The 19,748-nt window shown below is 44.1% G+C and overlaps 1 protein-coding gene and 1 long non-coding RNA gene across 2 annotated transcripts in view; one reads left to right on the top strand and one right to left on the bottom strand.

Moving 5' to 3' along the window:
- Positions 1-19,748, bottom strand: part of TRPM1 (transient receptor potential cation channel subfamily M member 1) — a 95,244-nt gene that overhangs the window by 53,603 nt on the left and 21,893 nt on the right. The window contains exons 2-6 of the mRNA XM_037000485.2: positions 10,770-10,849; positions 6,057-6,252; positions 4,585-4,798; positions 3,827-3,951; positions 2,105-2,276 (exon numbers count right to left, since the gene is read on the bottom strand). Of these exons, the coding sequence (XP_036856380.2) occupies positions 2,105-2,276; positions 3,827-3,951; positions 4,585-4,798; positions 6,057-6,059 (514 nt within the window). The 5' untranslated portion in view covers positions 6,060-6,252; positions 10,770-10,849. The remainder of the gene's footprint in view (positions 1-2,104; positions 2,277-3,826; positions 3,952-4,584; positions 4,799-6,056; positions 6,253-10,769; positions 10,850-19,748) is intronic.
- Positions 1,966-8,348, top strand: LOC140847251 (uncharacterized). The gene is made up of 3 exons (XR_012127067.1): positions 1,966-2,204; positions 2,764-2,882; positions 6,197-8,348. It is a non-coding gene; the product is annotated as an uncharacterized lncRNA (long non-coding RNA).

Genomic DNA, 19,748 nt, shown 5'->3' with positions numbered 1-19,748 from the left:
ATGACACAGAGAAAGAGGATGTAGGCCAGGGATAGGGGAGGTCAGTTTAGTTCCCAGCCTCGCACATGTTAGCCTGAGGGCCTTGGGCCACTCACCAAGCTACCATGACTATAGATGACTCTCTGTAAAAGGTGAATCATCACAATGCCTCGCTCAGCTCCTAAAGGAGCAATAGATACAAAATGGAAGAAATTGTCCAGCCATCAAAGTATTCTGCAAACCTTAAGTGGCATGTAAGTGTGGTATGTTGTAGTAGCTCTTTCTGCTTGTAGTACCTGCAACAGGTGGTGAGTTACCTGGGGAGGCCAACCTACAGACCACCATTTGCCTGTCAGTTAATAATTGCTCCCACCCTCTGTCTCTATCGGATAGCAGGACTGTCCAGGAACACGGTAGGAAGGGGCTAACGTTGGCGGCAGCACTAGCAGGGTGGACTCTGAGAAGCAGGAGGCAGCCAGATTCTAAGAGCCTGGGATTCCGGAGAGGGAGCACAGCAGGAGGGGGAGAGCCAGAGACCGATTCCCTGCTCCACGATTCTACCCCAAAATGGTCACGGCGGTTTAAATACTGAGCATATTTCACCAGGTGTCTGTTAGATGGGATGGGAGTTAGTTGATAAACATTAACAAACAGCAAATAGGAGAAACACCCTTGGCCTCATAACTCTGAAGGCTTTAAATATAAAATCTGCTGGCATACATTAGGAGGAGATCTAAGAATTTCCAGGAGCTGAACTCAGAGCTTCTTTTTGCTTCCATGATGCTTCCTTACAGTCAGGAATTCTTCAAAATTTTAACAACTTTGTCTTCTCCTATCGGACTAATCTCAGTTAAGTTCATTTCAGCAAATATGCATTGAGGGTCTGTTTTGTGCCAGGCTCTGGCCCAGAAATACTGGAAAAATGGATCAAGATATTATGGACCCTGCCTCTGAGATTGCTAACTCCAGCAAGGCTGGGCACTCTAGATTTTTCAGGAATATGATGGCCAAATCACTTTCTTTTCTAAAATTGGTTTTTCTTGGTTTAGGGTTGACTCCCCAAGCTCTGTGATGTGAGAGGTGACGACTGAGCACCCCTTTGCTGTCCTTGCCCCACTCAGAGCCCTAGGCAAAGGATGACAAAGGGAAGTCCACAAGTCACATGGCCAGGTAAAGTTGGGCAGTGTGAACACTTACAAGTCCAGGAAAATTTAAAAATGCAAGAATAAAATATGTAGTCATCAACCAGTTAATTAACAAGATCCAATCCTTGGAAATCTGCCTGTCATTGAGGACCATCTCCATTCCAGCCACTTGTGCCGTCTCAGAGGCCCTAAATTATGCCTCCTAGTCACCATTTCCAGGCCTAGACTGGCTTTCACAAAAACCTAGCTGGTAATGGTAAAACCAAAACACTCTAAGATCTTTTAAAAGCAGTTCGACAGTAAGAATTGCTGGAGTATGATTGTGTTCCAACAGATCACACCAGCCATTTTCATTCTAACCGGTTGTCGTTACTATCGTTTTGTCAGGCTGTGGTTCTTTCCTTTCTACAGCTTGACCCCCACAGTGTCTCCATGGCGGAGGGGCTGTGCCAGAACTTCCTGGTGTTGGTCTTCTGCAGAGATGTGCTCCCAGGCAGGCTGTTGGGAGCAGATGGCGCCTGCGACCCTCTGCAGAGGTTCCCCACCTGGCCCTTAGTCTGAGTGAGGTCCCAAAGCTACTTGATTTAATATCTTATAAAACTTAGCAGTTGATCAAATCATACTGCATCTTTGAACAAGAAACATTTTTCCTGTTCAAACTTGAAAGAAATGACTGCAGTAATTACAGGGAACTGGACGCGCTGGGTAACAGGTTGGGCAATGCCATCTCCATGGCAACCGCGGCAGGGCTGTTCCTCCAGCACCCCTCCTCCTCCTCGGGAACCCGGGCGAAGCATCCGGGCACAGCTCACGGGTGCGCTACGGAGGTGGCTCAGCTACGGGGTCTAGGCTTGGAACCCTCCGCTGACCCAACAAGAATCACCGCCGAAGCTCTAAAGGCCCTTGGGCGGCTTCCTTCTCAGCCTGGTTTGCACGGTGACGGCAGCAGCCCAGTGCCCGTGGCCTTCGCCAGAACTTACTGGTGTTGATTTTCTGCAGAGAGATGTGCTTTTCCAGCTGCCTCCGGAGCTTCACCTCAGCGCCGTATCTGCCCAGGGTGCCGTTGTCGGCCAGGATGAAGTGGGTGTGGGAGCTGTTAAGCACGGCGAGCTTACTTAGAGGGTTGGACATGGTCTGGTACACTCTCGTTACCTGACAAAATGCACAGCACAAATCAGAGCTGCAGCGCTTAGATATTCACACTAACAGAGGAAGTGAGAAGAATGCATTTATACGTGGCAACTGCTTCATCTAATTGTGCTCTTAGATCGACTCTCACTTCCCTATCCTCTCTACTGAAGGATATATTGTTGGTGGGGGCGAGTTTCTGTCTTAAATTAGAAAAAAGCAAATTGTTTTAGATAATGACAAGTCAGCATTTTATTTATTCATTAAAAAATTTTAAATATATTGAGGTGCATACAGTAGAATGCACAAATCTTACTGTACCGCTTGATGGGTTTTGACATGAGTACACACTCTTGTAAGCATTGCCCAGATCAAGATATCAAACATTCTCACTAATTTTTTTTCCCTTCACCTATTTCATCCATTCCCATGCCCCCCTCCCCTGTGGTAACCACCAGTCTGTTCTCTGTGTTTATGAGTCCATTTCAATTTTGTTTGTTTTGTTTTTTAGATTCCACATACGAGTGAAATCACATGGTGTTTGTCTTTGTCTGACTCATTTCACTGAGCATAATACCTTCTAAGTCCATCCATGCTGTTGCAAATGGCAAGATTTCATACTTTTTCATGGTAAGTAATATGCCATTGTATATATGAAATCACATCTATTTTATCCATTCACCTATTGATGGGCATTTAGGTTGTTTCCATATTTTGGCTGTTGTAAATAATGCTGCAATAAACATAGGAGTGCATATAGCTATTTTGATTAGTGATTTTGTTTCTATGGGTAAATTCCCAGAAGTGGAACTGCTGGGTCATACAGTATTTTTATTATTCATTTTTTGAGAAGTTTTCATACTGCTTTCCATAGTGGCTGCACCAGTTTGCAATCCCACCAGCTGCGTATGAAGGACACCAGCACTTTAATTAGTGATGGCCCAGCAGGTGCATTCCTAGCAAGTCTTGCAGAGAAATAACTCGTGTTAACACAAAAGCCTGTACACAGATGCTTACGGCAGCTTCGTTTGAAATAACCTAACTAGAAACAACTCAGATGCACTTCAACAGATAAGTGGTTAAGCAAATGTGTCACATCCATACCATGGAATATCACTCAGCAATAAAAAAGAATGCATGGTTGGTACTCACGACAACCTGAAGGATCTCAAGAGGATTATGTGGAATGAAAACAGCCAGTCCTCAAAGGTTACAGAGTATATATGATCCCATTTATATAATATTCTTGAAATGATAAGATTATAGAGATGAGGGGGGCAGATTAGTGGTTGCCAGGGGTTGAGGAGGTAGTGGCGGCAGTAGGGAACTAGGTACGGTTTATTAGACAACTTCGTAGTGGTGATGGAAATGTTCTGCACCTTAACTGTATTGATGTCAACATCCTGGTTGTGATATTGTACCATAGTTTTGCAGGATGCTACCACTGGGGAAAGGGGAAAGGTATATGGCATCTCTCTTTATTATTTTTTACAACTGCAGGTGAATCTACAATTATCTCAAAGTAAAGACTGTGATTTTTAAAAATTGCCGCTGTCTGGGGAGAAAACACTTACATCTTTTCCGACCAGGTCTTCTTTATTCTCCACAATGCCCCATGGAGCAATTCCTATAGCACAAACCCGGCCTCTGGACTTGGAGGAGTGGTCTTTTAAGGCATCCCCTACGTGGCTGATGACACCTGTGAGCAGCCAGATGTCATATTTTCAGGCTCTTTACCTCCCATCACACCACATTTATGAACTTTAGGAGTTCCTTCTCTCAACCACTCCATTCCCTCCTGAACAGGCTTGACACATAATCTTCATCATTAAAAGACAGTACACTGAAAGTCTGAGTCTATAATAACTAAACATCCTGCCTTAGCTTCCAGAAAAGGGAAAACCAAAACCCAAACCAAAGCAACGTGCAGGGGTTTCCTTCACAAGTTTCTAAGACTTAAGGATGGAAGTAGCTGGGGACTCTCTGGCAATCCGTGACTGCATTCAGCTGACTCTGAGAGCCGGACTGCCCCCCAGGTCCCTCAGCCTCTCTGTGCCTTAGGTTCTTCTCCCAGATGATGGGTAAAGAACTGTCAAGAACTTCAATGAAAATGAGGGTTCAGTTCAAGGAATGGCCTGGAGTGAGAGCCAGAAAATGTGGACCATTAATCATACCAAAATAAAAAACAAGCTACTGAATAAAGATTTCACTTCTGTCATAAATATTATCAAGATGCAATATGTTTTTTATCTTAATCATTCAAAAGCTCTTTGGGACCCGCAGTGAGTTCTGGGTCTGTATGCCCACAGCACAGGTAAGGGCCTGCTCTTACCCGTGCTGACGCCCCCAGTGAAGATCCAGGCCCCGGTGGTCATGGCGGCCTTGATCAGTCCTTTCCCAAAGACCTGTTTCAGCTTGGGCTGCATCTCAAAGTTCTGGAGGCCTCCATGCACGGATATTAAGAGCTTGGGGAGTTCCAGCTGCCAGTCTTTCACCATGAGATGAAGCAGCAAATCTGGCTTGGTGTCATAGGATACGCGGATATACTGCAAAAGAGTGTGTGACACTCAGCGTGCATTCTTGCTGTTTCCTCTTGTATCACAGCAGAACAGGGGTATGGCTCATGTCCAAGCAAGGGCTGTCTGGCTTTCTCTCCCTCGGGATTCTCAGGCCCTCTGTGTGAGTCTGTGGCCAAGTGACAGAAGGGAAATTTGGAATGACTGCCAGATTTAGCAAATAAAAACACGGTCACCCAGTTAAATTTGAATTTTATGTGAACACCAAAAAAAATATGTCAGTGTAAGTGTACCTCATGCTATATTGGGACATAATTACACTGAAAAATTATCCATGGTTTATTTGAAATTCAAATAAAACTGGATGTCTTCTATTTTACCTGGCAACCCTAATCTTGAAGGAATCAGTTCCAAAGCTGGCTCAGCTGAAACCATGGCCCCAGAGGTTGGACAGGATGTTGATGATGGAGTGGCTCACTGGCCACAGTGAGTGGGTGTTGGGAATGGGGATCATTGGCCAACCTCTGGACTTGACCTTCCCCTCAAGGTGAAGAAGGGGTTAATGGTCAGATGCCTTGGTTCCAATGAATTCCTTCTTTGCATCCATGCCAATATAATGGTGCCATTCCACAGACCCTATGTTGTTGTATTTGGAACATAACTGAATTTTATTTGAGCAGTGATGTTGGGCCAGTGAAATAAGATGAAATTGCAAAATGATCTGACTGGGCATGTGGGAGTATTGTTCAGAATTAGCTGAAAGGGCTCACAGTGCTGGCGCCGCCCCTCTCTGCCAGAGCACATCTGAAAGGCAGAGGACGCTCCCTGTTGACATGCAAAGGTGAAAGACTGTGGTCTTCTTGGGCCAGCTGAATGCAGGAAGGCTGTGGATGGACTTCAGAGGGAAGTATTTCCAAACACTCCTATCCCATTTAAAAGGGGCTGAAGGTCCACAGTCATAAACAACAAAACAAAACCCCTAAAACAAATAACATAATTTCTTCCTCACTACTGGAAATGGAGCGATGAGTATGGCTGCACAGTTGGAAGCATGATTTGTGGATGGATTTAAGGGTCTCTATGTGTTCTGTATAATACCACCTAGTTTCCAAATGTCACGGCTAAAAAGCTGAGTGTGCAGATCTATGTCTTTGCAGTGGAGTATCTAGGAAGATTGAGCCACACCTGTGAAAGAAGACCCAGGTGTCTGCAGTCTGGAGGTCTGGGACGCTGGGCCCCTGATGAAGCCTGCAGGCTCAGTGGCATCCCTTCCTATGACCTCTCTTACCATGGCTTTATTGGAGTATCCACCACCCTGGAATTCAAGAATCCCATAGGAATCTGTTGGGTAGCTCTGGGTGTGTTTGCTGACGGACCATTTTTCAGGCTGAGTCTCCACCTGTTTGTTTTCCTCTTCATCTTTGCTAGCTGTTCCACTTGGCAGAGGAGGAAGATGCTGGTTGGTGAACTGCCCACAGCAACACCTGGAAACGAAGGCAAAGGAGCATCTTCTATAACATGTTCCCCAAGATGAGGTAGCCTGAATGGGAGCATAGCGCCTGAGCAGGGCCAGACTAACACCTTACTTATCCAGCTTTATTGGGGACAGAAATGCCCATTATGATGGCCTTTTCCAGGTAATCAATAATCTTTCTGGAAATAATCATAATAGGTAACTAGATAATAATAATAATAGATAATCATATCTATTTACATACCAGTCTTCTCTAAACACATTGGATGGTTGCCCTTCCTCACTGAATTTATTTTAACTTTTTCATGTCTTGGCAACATCAATATGGGCATCAATTACTGAACATGCTGTGTCAAAGTACAGTCATTCCCTTGAGATATGGAGGTGACCTTCGGGGATTTTTCAGTATTGTTGAACTCTTCTATTGTTTAATAAAACAATTCTCTGCACAAGCAAATAATATTGAAAATATATTTCTGCTGCTGCTCATGCTTATGGGGTCATATCTAAGAATCTTTTGCCAATTCCAATGTCATGAAGATTTATCCCTATGTTTTTTTCTAAAAGTTTTATAGTTCTAGCTCTTGCATTTATGTCTTGGATACATTTTGAATTACTTTTTATATATGGTGTGAGGTGGGGGTCTAAATCAAATCACCATTTGGTTCTTTCCCCATTGGTTCTGCAACCTTGCTGAACAACAAATTGGCAGTGTATGGATTTATTTTTGAACTCTCAGTTCTATTCCATTGGTCTGTATGTCTGTCCATTTGCCAGTACCACACCACGTTGATAACTGTTGCCTTGTAGTAAGTTTTGAAATAAGGTAGTGTGAGTCCTCTTACTTTGTTCTTTTTTTAAAAAAGAAATGAGATTATTTTGGCTATTCTGGGTCCCTTGCAATTCTATATCAATCAGCTTGTCAGTTTCTACAAATAAGGCAGCTAGGATTCTTATAGGAATTGCACTATATGTAGATCATTTGGGGAATGTTGCTGTCTTAACAATGTTAAGTTTTCTAATCCATGAACATGGGATTCTTTCCCAATTATTTAGATTTTTATTAATTTCCCTCAATGACGATTTGTACTTTTCAAAGTACATTTTTCAGTTATTTTGTTTATTTTTAAATATTGTAGTCTTTTTGATGCTGTTGCATATGGGGAATTGTCTTGTGAGTTTCATTTTCATATTGTTCATTGCATGTACATAGAAATACATATGATTTTCCCATTCTGATTTTGTATGCAGTAACCTTGCTGAACTTACTAGTTATAACAGTTTTTTAGGGATTTCTTAGGATTTTCTGTATACAATATTATGTCATCTGCCAATAAAGACAATTTCATTCTTCCTTTCCAATATAGATGTCTTTTATTTCTCTTACCTAACTGCCTTGGCTAGAACTTCTAGTACAGTTTTTAAGAAAGTGGTGAGAGTGGACATCCTTGTCTTGTCTCTGGTGTTAGGGGCAAAGCATCCGATCTTTCACCACTAAGTATGACGTTAGTTGTGGATTTTTTATAGATGCCCTCTATCAGGTTGAGGAGGTTCTCTTCTATTCTTAGTTTTCTGGGTGTTTATTTTTTTTTAATCATAAAGGAGCATAGGATTTTGTCAAATGTTTTTAGTGTCAAATGAGATGATTATGTGATTTTTATTTTTTACTATATTGATATGATGTATTATATTAGTTGATTTTCTAATGTGAAAACAACATCACATTCCTGGGATAAATCCCAGTTGATTATGGTGTATAATTATTTTTACATGGTGCTGGATTTGACTTGGTAGTATTTGTTTAGGATTCCTGCATCCTTATTCAACAGAGATATTGATCTGCAGTTTTCCTTTCTTGTCATGTCTTTGGTTTTAATATCAGGATAGTATTAGCCTTATCAAATGAATTGGGAAGTGTTCTATGATTTTCTATTTTTTGAAAGATTTTGTGAAGAATTGGTATTAATTCCTTAGATATTTGGTAAAATTCAGCTGTGAAGCAACCTGGACCCATGATTTTCTTTGTGAGTAACTTTTGAATCTTATCTTTCTACTTCTCATATGTCTATTTAGCCTGAGTATTTTTTCTTGAATCTGTTCAGTAGTCTTTCTTGGAATTTGTCCATTTCACCCAAGTTATTTTCATTGTCATTTTTTTTTATTGTCATTGGTGTACAAATCACAGTATTCCTTTATACTCTTTTTTATTTCTATAAGATTGGTAGTAATGTCCTTTCATTTCTGAGTCTAGTACTTTGAGTCTTCTCTCTTTCTTCACCAATCTAACTAATGGTCTGTCAATTTTGTTGATCTTTTCTAAGAACTAGCTTTTATTTCATTGGTTTTTCTTTATTGTTTTAAAATTTCCTACTTTTATTAACTTAAATTTGATTCTCTATTATTTCCTTCCATCTGCTTCCTTTAGGTTTAGTTTGCTCTTCTTTTTCCAACATGTTATGGTAGAAGTTTAGGTTATTTCTTTAAGATTTTTCTTCTTTCTTAAATAGGCATTTGCAACTATAAATTTCCCTCTCACCTGTGCTTTAGCTGCAACCTATAAATTTTGGTATGCTGTGCCTTCATTTTCAACTATCTTGAAGTATTTTATGATTTATTTTTTGATATCTTCTTTGACTCATTGTTTATTTAGGAGTGTGTTGTTTAATTTCCACATATTTGTGAATTTTCTATTTTTTTCCTGCTATTGATTTCTTATTTCTAATTTCATTCCACTGTGGTTGGAGAATATTATTTGTATTATTTCTCTCCTTTTAACTTTGTTGAGACTTGTTTTATGGCCTAACATGTGTTTGTCCTGGAGTATGTGCCCCATACCCTTGAAAAGAATGTATATTCTGTCTTTGGATGGAGTGTTCTACAGATGTCTGTTAGGTCTAGTTGATTTACGGTGTTGTTCAAGTCTTCTGTTCCCTTTTAGACGTGCTGTCTAGTGATTCTACCTATTACTGAAAGAACTGAAGTTACCAACTATTATTATCGAATTGTTTATTTCTCCCATTATCTCTGTCAGTTTTTGCTTCATGCATTTTTCTGCTCTGTTATTAGGTGTGTATGTATTTAGAATTGTTTTATCTTCCCGATGGATTGACCTAATTATCATTATAAAGATGTCCCTTTTTAGCTCTAGTAACATTGTCTTATTTTAAAATCAATTTTGCCTGAAATCAGTATGGCCACTCCCATTTTCTGTGTTACTGCTTGCAAGGGTTGTGTGGCCTGGGTAGAAGAAGGGAGCCCCCACCTCCCAAATGCCCCATCTGGGGCTTAGCTTCAGCAATAGATATATGGGAACAGGATGAGAAATGCTGAAGTCCTCCTCCTATTACTGGGATATAGGGAACCCTGCATTCTTGGCTGCAGCAATCTGGAGTGGAGTCTAATTTACTGAGCTGGCAGGGGGAAGGGTGGAAGCTCTTTTGGTTCAAATACTAGGGTCTCTAGCCTTTCTTGCTGAATTTTTGTAGGTTTTCTTGAATAGACATTTATTTATTTGCTGTTGGTTCTTAGAAACATTTCCAGTGGCTTTAAATGGTTGTTTTTTCATTTCGTTTTTTTTTTTTAACCCATGCTAGAAATGCATGCTGCTCACAGAGGGGTCTTGTGTGTGATCCCCTAAGGTCCTTTCTGCTTCCTCTGCTGCTTAGCCACTTGGTTGTGTGGGGTACTGCAGTGCTGGCAGGTGTTAGGGAGGGCTGGCATTCTCCACATGAGTCATTAACCACATAGTTTCCTCAAGGAGGTCTGGGTGCCACTGAGACAAGGAGGGGCATTTAGCTGCAACAAAAGAAAGACTTTCATGATCACTGGCATTGTCCCATAATGGTATCTCTTACCTTGGAGGGTAATCATTAGGATTTAGGCAGGGAATGGAATCTGTGGGGTTGTGGTGGAGGAGGTGAGCTTGGGAGCATGGGGGGCACTGAAGTTGCACGTGTCAGGTAAATTTGAACCATGTGATCTCTAAGAGTCTGTGCACTCTGCTTCAGTGATCCTACCTGCCTGGATTTCACAGTGGGCACGTATAGATAAATCATTCCCCTCAGCCCTCCAAACTCAGCCTCAAAGCTTGCTTTCAGAGATGAAAAGTTTTAGCTAAATTCATCTCTGGCCACTTCCATGGCTTTAGAAGGTCCTCTGCTTAGTTTATAACACATGCATTTTCATGGATGAGAATGAAATTGTTTGACATTTTGTGTGCAAAGTAAACTATTTCATAAAATTATGGCTAGTTCAGTTAATCACTCAGATCTTTCCTGTGATGGAAGTTCCTTCTCATCTGAATAACATTATGAGTGTTGGACACCAATTCTTTCCTGAGGCTATCTGCATCTTAACAGAAGGGCTTATTAGCCCAAGTGCTTCCTGGTTAATGACTCATGTGGGGAATAGAGTCTGGTAATCCTTCCTGACTCCTTTTCCGCCACCCATAAACATTTGAAGAACAGCTGCTGGCAACTGGTGGACAAACACTGATTTGGTAAGTCTTAATTAGGGCTTCCAATTTACCTGTTGGGGTCTTTTGTGCTGGGAATTACAAAGATACATTCTCTTTTGCAAAAGGTTTTTTCTATCCAAGATTTCTGTCCCTGAAAGAGAAAGAAGTGGAAATTAGGCCAATATATTCCCAAGCCATCATCAGAGGTCCTTCTTTTACTTTTATAAAGTTAATATGCCATTCACAGGAGGTCTGCCCAAAACATCCAAATAGACACTTCCAATAAGGATGGATGCAAGTCTGTAACGATCTTAGCTCTGGTTCCTTTTAAGAGAAATGGCTTGGAAATATGGGTTCCTGGTTTGCATAGGGCTGGAAAACCTAGGCTTTGCCTGCAAGTTGAAATGTGTGAAGAAGGAATTATGTCATGCTGGGGTAAGTCAGTGGTGTGAATGTGAGTTACTGGAGAAGCTGAAAAAGTCGGCATGTCTCTAATTAGGTCTTTGTTTTGCTCTCAAGAACCCAGTCTTCTGTAGACTTCCAGGCCCTTACACACTGTGGCGATTTCACAGGTGGACTCTTTAACTGGTGCTCAGGTTTGCAGAATGTTACTATTATAACTAAAAATATGGAAGGGTGTGAGGAAGCAGGTACTAACATAACACTGCTGTTGGAATTGGAAATTCATGTGATCTCTGTCAAGGGCAATTTGGCAGTAATTTACCAAAATTATAATGCATATACCTTTTGTCATTCCACTTGGAGGATTGATTTTATTCTACAGATATGCCTGAACACACACAAAATGATGCATGTCCAAAGTTATTTATTACATCTTTGTTTGTAATATCAAAGTCATCTACTGTCTATCAGTAGGGGATTGTTCCCTATGTTATGGAACAGTCATTGATGGAATTCTTGGCAACTATTTAAAAAAAGAAAAAGAATAAAATAAGATATTCTCTCTACATTGATAGGGAAAGACCACCGAGCTATAGTAAATGAAAAAGCAAGACACAGGTTAATGTCTACAGTATTGTCATTCTGTTACAGAAGAGAAATACTAATATGCAAATATACTTGCTTGGAAATAGACCCAACATACTGGGAAGAGTGCATGAAGAGCAGCTAACACTGGTTCCCCCTGGGGGGACCTCTGGGGGACATGGATGGGAAGGAGCCACCCATAGGCTGGGTGTCCTTTTAAATTTTTTTAAAAGACTTAATTTTTTTAGAGCAGTTTTACCTTTACAATAAAACTGAAAGGATGGTACAGAGATTTTCCATACAGATGTTAACAACATTGTCCACCAGAATGGTACATTTTTTTCTCTAATAAATCTTTATTTATGAAGATTAAAGTTTCTGACATATCATTATTCTTCTGTCTGATAAGTATATTTTAACATTTCTTGCAAGGAAGTCTGTGGCTGACAAATACCCTTTGTTTTTGTTGTATGGGAAAGTATTTAATTTCTTTCACTTTTGAAGGATAATTTGTCTGGATATTGGATTCTAGGTTGATGTTTTATTGCTTCTTTCACCACTTTAAATATTTCAATCCATTCTCTTACTTGCATGGTTTTTTTTTTTTTAAAAAAACTTCATTATTAGGTACATAGCAACATTGAGAGAGATGTACAGAAATTTCCTGTATATCTCCTGCCCCTACACACACACAGGCTCCACCATTATCAACAACCCCCACTGGAGCGGTGCATTTCCAGAAGGTAATATAGTTGGAATTATACAGTATTTAGCCTTTCAGACTGGTTTTCTTCACCTTTTAGTGTGCATTTAAGATTCCTCCATTTTTACGGCCTGATAACTCATTTTGTTTTAGCGCTGCACATATTTCATTGTCTAGATGTACCACAGTTTATTTATCCATTCACTGCTGAAGGATATCTTAGTTGTTTCCAAATTTTGGCAATTATGAATAAGCCTGTTATAAGAATCTGTGTGCAGGTTTTGTGTGGACATGTTTTCAACCACTATGGGTAAATACCAAGGAGCATGACTGCTAGATTATAAAGTTATAGTATGTTTAGTTTTATAAGAAACTGCCAAACAATCTCCCAAAGCGGCTCTGCCAACATGATTTCTGTTAAGTGCACTGGCAGAATGGTACATTTTTTACCACAGCTGAATCTACACTGATACATCATCACCCAAAGTCCATGGTTTACCCACAGAGTGTTTCACGGCCCTAAAACTCCTCTGGCCTCCAACTACTCATCCCTCCCTCCCCCTGACCCCTGGCAGCCACTGATCTTTTATTGTTTTCATAGTTTTGCCTTTTCCAGAATGTCATATAGTTGGAATCGTACAGTATGTATCCTATTCAGATTGGCTTCTTTCACTTAATAATATGCATTCAAGTTTCTTCCATGCCTCCCCCGGCTTGATAGCTCATTTCTTTGTAGTGCTGAATAACTGCCACTGTCTGGGTGTAGCACAGTTCAGGTATCCATTCACCTTCTGGCGTTAGGTTGCTTCCAAGTTTTGGCAGTTAATGAAAAGGGATACAATAAACATCTGGGTGCAGGGTTTGTATGGACATAAGTTATCCGCTTTAAAATTTTGAATTACATATCTGTTCAGTTATGTAACTATTTAAAAATATTAAAAGTTTGTCTGAAATGAAAAAGTGAAATGAAATCATTTCTTTTAAAGAAAAAAAAATCACCCACAGTCCTGCTGCTCTGTGACGAAGCGCTGCCATTTTTCGGTCCCTGGACTCTATGTCACCTATATCCATTTGCTGAGATGCTATGCTGGGCGCTGTGGGGACTTCCAAGGCTACCTGGGAACGTGAGATGAGAGGTGAAGACTGACCTGCTCAAGGGGGTGACAGCACAGGACAGCTCCCTGGAGCAGAGGGAGGCAGGAAGAGACTCACCCACCTCGCTGGGGAGCCGGCGTCTGGCGCTGTTATCTCCTGAGGGCTGGATCACTGTGTGTGGTGGTATTTGTGTACATCTGACCTGTGTGCTTGTGTATGTGTAGTGTATGAGCATAAAGTGTAGGGTGGGTATGTATGTGTGTGGGGTGATGTGTGTGCTGTGCACATGGGTATGGGTGTATGGGAGTGGGTATGTGATGTGTGGCATGTGTTGTGTGGGACATGTATGGTGTGTGTTATGCATGTGGCATATATGCAATGCAGTGTGTGGTGTGTTTATGGTGAGTGTGTGTGTTCGTATCTTTGGGATCTGTGTGAGTGGGCTGGGTTGGCAGCCCAGGGAAATGGTGCAGCCTTGCATGAGAACTCTGGAGAATCCTGAGTCATATGTTGGAGAAACCACGGAGGGCAGAGCCTCATGTCCTTAAACCACCCTCCCACAGTCTCCAGGGAAAGCATCACAGTGTGACCTGTGGCCCCAAGGGTCTGGTGGGACAAGGCTTGCTGTTGCCCCTTGTCTGTCCCCACCCACCTGGGAAGCAGTGGTGATCTGGGGACTCCCTTGTCACCTCAGATGCCACTTCCTTGGAGGGTGGCAGCGACAACCCAGGGTCACAGAGGCTCTCCCCTGTGAGGTCAGATTGCTCCCAGAGAGTCCTGGCCCCAGGCCCAGCCAAGCAGAGATGGTCCACTTCCGGTTTCCATCCTTTCGCGAGGACCTGCAAGGCCTGCCCAAGCCAAGCCTTTCTGAGGAGATCTCAGCATCAGCTGGTCACTCGGCTTCTTTTTGAATCACAGGAATGCTTATAATTAAACACCTTCCCCAGGGACCTTCAGAAAGTAGTACTGTATACTTTTCTCTCCAAATAATTTAATGACTGCTTGAAGACCACATAGATAATGGGAGTTCAACAGCAGCATCAGCCCAGCCCAGAGGAGAAAGCTCAGACTGGCCAGCCTCCCAGGTCCCTCCCTGCCCAGCCCTTCTTATGTAGAAGGTTCTCACAATCTGGTGCATTGCAGCTAGGCAGAGCGTTTTCTGTCTGGAGAGAAAATATACATTCCATTTTTCATTTCATGCCTCACTTTCCAGAGAAGCTGAAAGAGCATAACATTAAAAAAAATAATAACATGGAGTTCACAGTATTCAGACTTTTGACTTAAGACAACAAGAACACTAAGCAGCTATTGAAATCCCGCGAGCAGGCCACTTTTTCATAGAGACACAAGATGGCAACTCTGAAACTCCTTTCTGTGTATTCTAGGACTGAAAAATCAAATCAGTATACTGTGGCTAATGGGAACTGGGTTTCTCACTGTTGAAGAAGGGAGTTACAAATGTGGAAAGTGGGAAAGGTTAGAATGAATCCTTGTAGCACTGGGCTGAGATTGAACTGATCGATATGAACCATGGCATGTACTATGTAGCAGCTACAGAGATATATAAACACAGATACAGGTATATGGTCCTTCTGTGTGTGCACACACTCACACACGCACCATGGATAACACATTGTATTAGTTATCTATTGATTAACATACCAAGTTGCCCCCAAATTTAGTGGCTTAAAACAAACATTTTTTGTGTCACAGTTTCCATGGACTTGGAATTGGATGTGGCTTATCTGGGGCTTCTGATTCTGGGTCTCACAGGGATGCAAACAAGCTATGGGTGGGGACGGGGGTCTCCTTTGAAGGAACACCTGAGACAGATCCACTTCCATGCACACTCCTGAGGTTGTTGGTGAGACTCTGGTCCTCCAAAGGGTGTGGCCCCACAGCTCCCTCATTTCCCTGCCATGTAAGCCCTGTGTAGGGTGCCTCACAACATGGCAGGTGACGTCCCTCAGAGTGAGGAGCACAAGAGGCAGGCAGGACAGAAGCCATGGTCTCTGTAAAGCGGCATATCAGAAGCGGTATCTCATCACTTCTGCTGTGTCCTGTGCTTTAGAAGCAGGCCACTCACTCCAGTTCCCACTCTCAGGAAGGATTACTGAAATGCAAGGCCCTGACGTGAAGCTTTGGATTGCCCAGGCAACCATTTCAAAAGACACCCAGCTTGTATAAATGTAGTGCCAGCTGCTAACTAAACAACCAGATAAGAAATGAGGCCTCCCCCATCCATGAAGATCCCTCTTGCAGAAGGCCTTGGGTAACCTAGTAACTGACCACTTGAGTCGCCCTGCTTTCCTCCCTTCTTGCCCTGCTCTTATGCTTTAAAGTAGCCAATAAAGAGTGAAAACTTGAAACCCTAGGCCCCACCCTTGGGCCCTAATAAAGGCAGAGCTGTAGTTCTGGACCCCATCTCTCTCTCTCTACCAGTGACCTTGCTGTGTGGCCCTCGGGCATGCCATGTCCCCTCCAGGACCTATGAATAATAAATCTTATCCCTCAAAGCTCCTTTGATTTTTGCTGAAGTGAGTCTTGCATTCATAATAAGAATCACGAGGGCCAGCCCAGCCACAGTATTAGTCCCAGCTGGGGAGATGTCTGTGGGGGCTTGCTGTGAGTAATACATCCCACTCACTTCCATCCCTCCCCCGGTGAGCACCTCAGGCGTTCCTAGAAAGAGTCACTCAGTAGCCTGGGGCCAACACAACAGTTACACAAGGCATCAATGTCAGGAGGCAGGACTCATGAGGGTCATATGCCCAGCACACATGCCCATGTTTGGCTGTCTGTATATACATGCATATGTCTCCCGGCTCTGGCCACTGAAGCAGTAACACTCTGAGAGCTGTGCGTATACTTAGCCATCAAACACTGGTTTCTAAATATACTCCACTGAGAGGAACAAGGGATCCTTGGAGAAATGACTGAATCTAGGACCAGGGCAAAGAGAGTACAAGAAAAGCCTGGAACATGTTGTACCAGAAAGTGAGGAAGTGTTTACTTTTGACACAGGAACTCATCAAAAACCACTTTGAAGGGGTTCTCACTGGTTTTATCTGGGATAATTTGAGCATGAAAGTAAATGACCACAATAGAGAATTATAACTTTGTTCGAAATTATAGCTTTGTTTGAAATAAGGACTCATAAATCCACACTGATACACATCCATACATAAGTAAATATGTGGGGAAGATGAAAAAGTTATTTCTTGTGGTAGAAAGTCACCTAATAAATGCAGAAGTTTTCCTAAATTCTAAAATTAGAAAATCACCATTTGGCAGCCATCGAGAGACTTCCATGAATGTTGTAAGTAGTGGGTAAAAGTTTGAAGAGTAACACCACCCTTAATCTCAAAATATCTCCCATAGACACTCATGATTACAAAGAGGAAAGTGACAGTGGAGAGGTGCGGGGGACACCACCTAAAACAAAGTGAGCATCACCAGTAACAGGACAGGCACTCATCTGGGCCCCCTGACAAAATGCGCTGAAAAGGCCAAAAATGCCAAAAAGGCATGACTGGGCGAGGAAACCCCAGATGACGCAAACAGAGGGGCATCCGACAAAATAACTAACCTATACTCTTCAAAATGTCAAGGCCATGAAAGACACAGTACTTTTTCTGGAGAATAGAGACAAGATCAGAGAGTGCCTGTCCATCTCTCAACCCTGCCCCCTCGCCCCGGCCCTCAGCCCTTCCCCCTGCTCCCTCCCTAGGCCCCTCCCCAGCCCTGCTCTGCTCCCTCTGGCCTGGCCCTGCTCCACCTCTAGGCTCCGCCCCTCCAGGCTCTGCCCCCTTAGCCCCACCCACTCCCTATCTGCACCCTGACCCCTCGGCCTGCCCTGGAGGCCCTTCTCAGCAGGCGCGCAGAAGTAACCAACCCAGGACACCCTTGTCAGTACAATGAGGGGAAATCAGAAAACCAAAGTTCTGAACAGCCAGGCTCCTGAACAAGTACATGCCCCTCGTTTTTATTAATGTCTGTTCAGTCACAGGCAGTGTTGAAATGCCTCCAGTCTCCTTTTCTTCTGGGTGCAGGGCTTCCGTCCCTCCCAGGAGCATCAGCTTTGATCTGCTCCCTGCCTCCTGTGCAGGAGTGATGCCAGGGTTCTTGTTTGCAGAGTCAAAGAATGAACTTAGCAAACACCCAAGGTAGGAGAGCCAGGGAGAGGTTTTTATTTAGAAATAAAGTGAGAGGGAAAGAGCTCCTGGCTCACGCCAGGAGGGGACAAGAGAGCCCGGGGTGGTGCGTTGTCTAGAGGATTTATAGGCAGTTGAGGACTTTTGGGAACTGAGGGCTTATGGTGTGGACTTGCACCACCTTCCCTGCCCTCGAGGTGGGCTGGGTTGTTGTCTGTTTGCAAGGGCAGTTTACAGTGAAGTCACGGGTTATGCTGAGATACCCTTGCAGAACGCTCAAACATTCCAGGCCAAGTTGCTCCTGACCTTTTGACCTTTTGAAGGGCCCCCACCAGTAAGATGGCAAACTTCCTGCTTCTCTTCGGGGGTCCTCGGTTCCCGCTGGCGCCACCTGAAGCCCAATCACCTCTCGCCCCCCTCCCAATCCCAGCACCTAGCCAACAGCCACCAGCCCCGTAAAAGTGACACCTCAATCAATTCATGCCCCTTCCTATATAACCCAGCACCTTTCCCTAATAAAGCGGAATTCTCCGGTGAATTGCTGCTGTGTGTCGCTCCTTTCCTTTCATTGGTGCCGAACCCGGGAGACGGGACACCCCAACTGGGCCCCGTCTTCCCCCCGACACCAGCAGCAGCTTGCCCTCGTCCTCTTTTTCCGGCGCTGGCTCATCACACTCACCACTCCTCTCTGGCCTTTAGGTAAGTTTTCCCCCGGAGTGGGCCACTCTTCCCCGAGCTATCGCAGTGCCATTGACCATGATCGTCCGGCAAGGCCCTGACGCTTGGGGATGAGGAGGGAACTCTCCCTGCCTCAGGCCTTCATGGCTGCGGCAGACCCTCAGGCCCCTCCTCCAACAGTCATAAACGCATTCACCGTCCCTTCCATCAGTGCTGAAACTTTTTAAGCAAAATTTCCCTGGGGTGGGCCACTCTTCTCTGAGCTATCGCAGTGCCATTGATGGTGATCGTCCGGCAAGGCCCTGACACTCGGGGACGAGGAGGGAACTCTCCCCACCTCAGGCCTTCACAGCTGTGGCGGACCCTCAGGCCCCTCCTCCAACAGCCATAAATCCCCACCTCAGGCCTTCACGGCTGCGGCAGACTCTCAGGCACCCCCCTCCAAGAGCCATAAATGAGGTGACTCCTTTGCGGATGAGAACGCTCCCTTTTCCCCCCCTCCTCCTTCTGCTCCGTCCACCGAAATCTGTTCTGTCTGCCGAAAACTCCTAGCGCTAGGTACCTCGTGACTCCGGCACTCTGCCTTCTTAGGGAAGTCTGGGTGACAACCCACACTTCCTAAGAAATTCCAACTCGTATACAAGTTTCCGCAGACCACCAAGGATCATCGGGGACGCCCTTTGTCTCCTTGCGGTCTGCTTCCAGTCCGAGGATCTCTGTTCATCTTCCCCTGTTTGTCTCCTTCTCTGACCTTTAGCCATGGGAGCCTCCTCATCCCTCCCTGAAAGTTCACCTCTTGAATGCCTGCTTAAGCATCTGGCTACCCTCTCCCTGATGCCTGATATAAAACCAAAACTTCTCCGTAAATATTGCTCCCAAGATTGGCCGACATACCCCCTAGACAATAACAACCAATGGCCCGCAGGGGGAACTCTTGATCCTAACATCACTCGCGATCTTTTTAACTACTGCCAGCGCCTGAAAAAATGGAAGGAGATTCCCTATATCGAAGCTTTCCGCCTCCTCCTCCCCCCCGCCCCCTCCCAAGTTCTCCTAGCCTGCAAGCCACTGCCCCGGCAGAAGCCTCCCGTTCACTCCCTTCCACTTCTTCTCCTACAACAGCCCTTCTCCCTTCCTCCCCCACCATCGCCTCCCCCATCTCACCTCCTCTGCCTTCGTCCCCCGCAGATTAAGCCTGAGCCTTTCAGCCCCACCTTTAACTAGGTCCCGGGGGCCTCCTCCGTCTTTGCCCTCATCACCTATTTCTCCCCTGTTAGGGACCGCCTTTGTCTTCTCACATGTTTGTAGGGAGAATGGGAAAGCACCTTCCCCCATGTCTGAATGCAGCATGGGAAAGCACAAGCTAGAGAACAACTGGTGCAGTCCTTAGAAGTTATCTGTCCACAAAGACATATCTTGCCAAGACTCCTCAC

This window comes from Manis javanica, chromosome 18 (genome assembly GCF_040802235.1).
Source record: "Manis javanica isolate MJ-LG chromosome 18, MJ_LKY, whole genome shotgun sequence".
NCBI lineage: Eukaryota > Metazoa > Chordata > Mammalia > Pholidota > Manidae > Manis > Manis javanica.
This window is presented reverse-complemented; position numbering and strand designations above follow the sequence as displayed.